The 5,000-nt window shown below is 50.6% G+C and overlaps 1 protein-coding gene across 4 annotated transcripts in view; it reads left to right on the top strand.

The window, feature by feature from the left end:
• Positions 1-3,991, top strand: part of LOC125045601 (facilitated trehalose transporter Tret1-2 homolog) — a 12,116-nt gene extending 8,125 nt beyond the window's left edge. For 3 of the 4 annotated variants that reach the window (XM_047642969.1, XM_047642971.1, XM_047642972.1), the window contains 4 exons: positions 1,423-1,585; positions 2,149-2,910; positions 3,091-3,223; positions 3,605-3,991. In XM_047642969.1, the coding sequence (XP_047498925.1) occupies positions 1,423-1,585; positions 2,149-2,910; positions 3,091-3,223; positions 3,605-3,787 (1,241 nt within the window). In that variant the 3' untranslated portion in view covers positions 3,788-3,991. The remainder of the gene's footprint in view (positions 1-1,422; positions 1,586-2,148; positions 2,911-3,090; positions 3,224-3,604) is intronic. The other variant, XM_047642973.1, reaches the window with a different exon arrangement.
• The last annotated feature ends 1,009 nt before the right edge of the window (positions 3,992-5,000 follow it).

Here is a 5,000-nt window from a genome sequence, read left to right as displayed (position 1 = left end):
ATCTCCCTCTCTCTCTCTCTCTCTCTCTCTCTCTCTCTCTCTCTCTCTCTCTCTCTCTCTCTCTCTCTCTCTCTCTCTCTCACTCACTCTCTCTGTCTTTCTCTCTATCTCGCACTCACACACTCTCTCTCTCTCTATCTCTCTCTCTCTCTCTCTCTCTCTCACTCACTCTCTCTGTCTTTCTCTCTATCTCGCACTCACACACTCTCTCTCTCTCTATCTCTCTCTCTCTCTCTCTCTCTCTCTCTCTCTCTCTCTCTCTCTCTCTCTCTCTCTCTCTCTCTCTCTCTCTCTCTCTCACTCACTCACTCACTCTCTCTCTCTCTTTCTCTCTCTTTATCTGGCTATAGGATGTGGCGTGTATATAATCAAACATTTCAAAAGAGCAAAAACCTAATTAACTCTTATGCTCATAATAATCCTACGACGATTAAACTTCCCCCTTCCTCTCCTCCCCCCTTCCCCCTCCCCCAACTTCCCCCTCTTCCCCCACCCCACCCCCCTTCCCCAACCTTCCCCCATCCTTCCTTCCTCCCCCTTCTCCCCCCAACTTCCACCCTCTCTCACCACTTCCCCCCTCCTCTCCTCTCCCCTCCTCCGCAACTTCCACCCTCTCCCCCTCCTCCCCCGCCTCTCCCCACCCTTCCTCCCAACTTCCACCCTCTCCCCCTTCCCCCACCTCCTTTCCTCCCCTGCCTCTCCCCCTCCTTCCCCTTTGGTCCACCCTCTCCCCCAACTTCCCCCCCTCTCCTCTCCTCTCCCCTCCCCCCTCTCCCCTCCTCCCCCCTTTCTACCAACTTCCCCCCTCTCCCCTCCTCGTCTCCCCCCCTTCCCCCTCCTCCCCCCTCCTCTCCTCTCCCATACACCCTTCCCCCCTCCCCCTCCTCCCCTCCTCTCCTTTCCCCTCCCCCCCTCCTCTCCTCTCCCCTCCCCCCCTCTTCTCCTCTCCTCTCCCCTCCCCCCCTCTTCTCCTCTCCTCTCCCCTCCCCCTCCCCCTTATCTCCTTTCCCCTCCCCCCTCCCCCCCTCCTCTCCTCTCCCCTCCTCCCGTCCTCCCCTCCCCCCTCCTCTCCTCTCCCCTCCCCCCTCCACCCTCCTCTCCTCTCCCCTCCCCCCTCCACCCTCCTCTCCTCTCCCCTCCCCTTCCCTATCTCTCCTCTCCCCTCCCCCCCTCCTCTCCTCTCCCCTCCCCCCTCCTCTCCCCCCCTCCCCTCCTCTCCTCTCCCCTCCCCCCTCCTCTCCTCTCCCCTCCCCCCCTCCTCTCCCCTCCCCTCCCCCCTCCTCTCCTCTCCCCTCCCCCCTCCTCTCCTTTCCCCTCCCCCCTCCCCCCTCCCCCCCTCCTCTCCCCTCCTCCCCTCCCCCCTCCTCTCCCCTCCCCTCCCCTCCCCTCCCCTCCCCTCCCCCCCCTCCTCTCCTCCTCCAGGCAGCATGATCTTCCTGGGCTCCCTCCCCGGCTTCCTCTTCGCCGGGTGGCTCGTGCGGGCGCTGGGGAGGCGGTGGTCCATGGTCGTCGCCTCTCTTCCGGGTCTCCTGGGCGCCCTCCTGATCTGCCTGGCGCTCAGTATCGAAATGGTCCTCGTCGGGAGGTTAGGTTGATGTTTTTTTAAGGTTTTTGATTTGTAGGGAGGTTGGTTGTTGGTACGGATTCGCGGGCGGGTGGGTTTGGTTGAGGATAGTTATGGTATGTTATAGTAACATTTTTTTTTTTTTTTGGTGTGTGTGTGTGTTCTGTTGATTTTTTAAATGTTTTTTATCTCTCTTTTTTGTTTTACTTTATTGCTCCTGCTATACTCCGTCCAATCTCAGAAAAAGAAAGAAAAACTGGTAACTCACTTTAAAAAATGGAGAATTCCGATTTTCCAGTTCTATCGAGAAAAAAAAGAAAAAAAACAAATAAATAGTATGTAAGTCTTACAAATACAAAGCAAAGTAGATTCAAATATTAAGTAAATGGTTTAATTAGGCTCAAAGCAATTGAAACAACTGATTTAAATATTTAAAGCCTGAGATTTAGCGAATCAGAGTATTCCAGATTCCGTAGCGAGTTGCCAGTTTGTTTGTTTTTTGTAAGATTTGGCGCACTAAAGGTTCCTCGATCTTGCGGATTCGCCATTACGCATTTCCTTCGCCCCTCCTCCCCCGCGCGCAGGTTCCTCGAGGGCGCGATGTTCGGGATGATGGGCGTGGCGGCGAGGACCTACATCGTGGAGATCGCCGACACCGAGATCCGCGGGTCGGCGTCGGTCGTGGTCAACCTGATGATGCAGGTGGGCAGCGTGTCCGTGCTCGCCCTCGGCATCCCGCTCAGGTGGTACCAGGTGTCCTTCGTCAGCATCGGCCTCCTCGCCTGCTACTGCCTCCTGCTGGTTCCTTCCTTGCCCGAGAGCCCCACGTACCTGGTCGTGACGGGCAAGGAAGAGGAAGCGAAGGCCGTCCTCCGTCGCCTGCGGGGCCCGGGAGTCGACATCTCCAAGCTGCTGCAGAACCTGAAGAAGCAGAACGAGGCCCTCCAGAACACCGTCGGCTGGGGGTTCCTCCTGCAGCGAGACATCCTGCGGCGGGAGCTGATCCTCTTCGGGCTGTTCCTGATCGCGAACTTCACGGGCGTGCAGGTCATCAAGGCCAACACGGCGAGGATGCTGGCGTCGTCGGACTTGGCGCTCGACGGCAAGCTCAGCGCCATCCTCGTCACCTTCGTCCTCTTCGTCGGCAACTTCTTCATGCTCCTCATCCTGGACCGCGTGGGGCGTCGCCGGTGCTTGGTGCTCTCCCTCTGCCTGCTGCTGGTCGCCTACGCCGCCCTGGGCACCTTCACGTTCTACAGCCAGCAGGACACGGTGCTCCCAGTCGAAATAGAGCTCTCTGTGTTCGCAGATGCCAACTCAACCGTGGAGTATTTCTACGAGAACCCGTAGGTTTAGAATGTTTCCTTTCGGTCGGTCTTGGAATTATCCCTCGCTTTCGACTGTAGAAGGATTCCTTTCCGTTGACTTGCCTGTGCATTTTATCAGTGAAATTACCTAATTAACATTAACTTCAATCAATTTATCTGCTGTCCTCAGTTCCACCTCAATGCCCTTGCCCATTCCAGGCCGGCAGAGACCTCGTGGAGCTGGGTCCCCCTGGCGTGCCTGATGCTGGCGGCCCTCGGGCAGAGCATGGGCTCGGGACCCATCCCCTGGATCCTCTCGCCCGAGTACTTCCCCACCGCCATCAGGTCGCAGGTCGGTGCCTCCGCGTGTCGCCGCTGTCTGGCTTTTGAGTCGCGGGATGGATGTGCACGTTCATGTGGGTGTGCGTGTGGGTGTGGGTGTGTATACATAGATAGACAGATAGGTAGATAGATAGATATAGATAGATAGGAAGATAAATAGACAGATAGATAGACAAATAGATATAGATATATATACGTACATATGTATATGTGTGTACATATCAGTAAGTATTTGTGTGTGCGTCTGGACTTGTATGCATGCACACACACACACACACACACACATCTGTGTGTGTACATGTGTATGTGCGTGTGCGTGTGCCTGTGCGCGTACGTGTGCGTGTGCGTGCGTGTGTTCTTACATTCCTATCTCAACCGTCTTGCCCCACAGGCGATGTGCATCTGCACCCTGATGGGCAGCATACAGGCCTTCGCCAGCCTGCAGCTGTTCAGTCCCATGCAGAACCTTCTGACGGAGGCCGGTCTCTACTGGACCTACAGCTGCACCGCCGGCGTTGGAATAGTGTACACGCTGCTTTTCCTTGAGGAGACCAGCGGCGCGTCTGTAGGCTGAACAGCTGATCGTGAGAAGTAGTTTTGTGATTGATATTCCTTTGCGTGAATATAATTTGGAGATTTTTATATCATACAGAGGCTTTACGTATTTAATTTTGCGTATCACACACACACACACACACACACACACACACACACACACACACACACACACACACACACACACACACACACACACACACACACACACACACACACTCACGCACACACATATATAAATATGTTATTATTCTCTTGTTACATGAAATATATTGTATGTTGTATTTTGATATCGCTTTATACTCTGTGTATTTAATGTATGCATAAATATATCAGGATATTTTTTTATGAATATGAATTTACTTTATACTGTATGTCTATTTCTTAAAATATATTGGTATATTTCTTAACATTGCGTTTATTTTCACCACATCTTTTTTAAAGCAAAGTAATTCATTTTCAGATAATGTATCCTGGAGACTTTGGTTCAAAAATTAACAGTAATTTTTTTTTTTTTTTATAAAGTTCTTGGGTCATATTTATTCTAAATTCTTAAATAGATTTATGACTTCTTTCCGAGGTCTGTAAGGGTTTGGAAAGGGTTTTGTGCATATATCTATTTGTCCATCTATCTATCTATCTATAAGTCGTATGTATGTATTTCACATGTCTCTCTATCTATCTACTTTTTTATAACAAGACAAAGGGAATTATGTTATCAACTTGTAAGGAAGGAAGGCATTCTTAAAGGCAATTACACACACACAGGTGCGCGCGCACACACACACGCACACGCACGCACACGCACACACACACACACACACACACACACACACACACACACACACGCACACAAATGCACGCGTGTGGAAAGTATTTGAGACTTAATGGGGAGAATTCATAATTTCTAGGCTACTTACAGTCTCAACTCTGCAATAACACTCAAAGATTCACCTGCAAACAACTTTATTCCACCCAGGTTGAAACATAACATTTAAATACTCTAACATAATGTACGTGTTAGTATATATCATCTTTGTTCCTAATAATTAACTATTAAAAGCTAAAAAGATTCCACCAACCTTCAATAAATATCAGCTAAATACAATGCACTATAATTAACAAAAAAATAAAGTAATATTATCCTACGTTACTAATATCCAATTGTAATAATATCAGTTTATATCAGTTTATATCAGTTAATAATATCAATTTAAAGACAAACCCGCATT

The sequence above is a fragment of the Penaeus chinensis genome, chromosome 37 (assembly GCF_019202785.1).
Source record: "Penaeus chinensis breed Huanghai No. 1 chromosome 37, ASM1920278v2, whole genome shotgun sequence".
NCBI lineage: Eukaryota > Metazoa > Arthropoda > Malacostraca > Decapoda > Penaeidae > Penaeus > Penaeus chinensis.
This window is presented reverse-complemented; position numbering and strand designations above follow the sequence as displayed.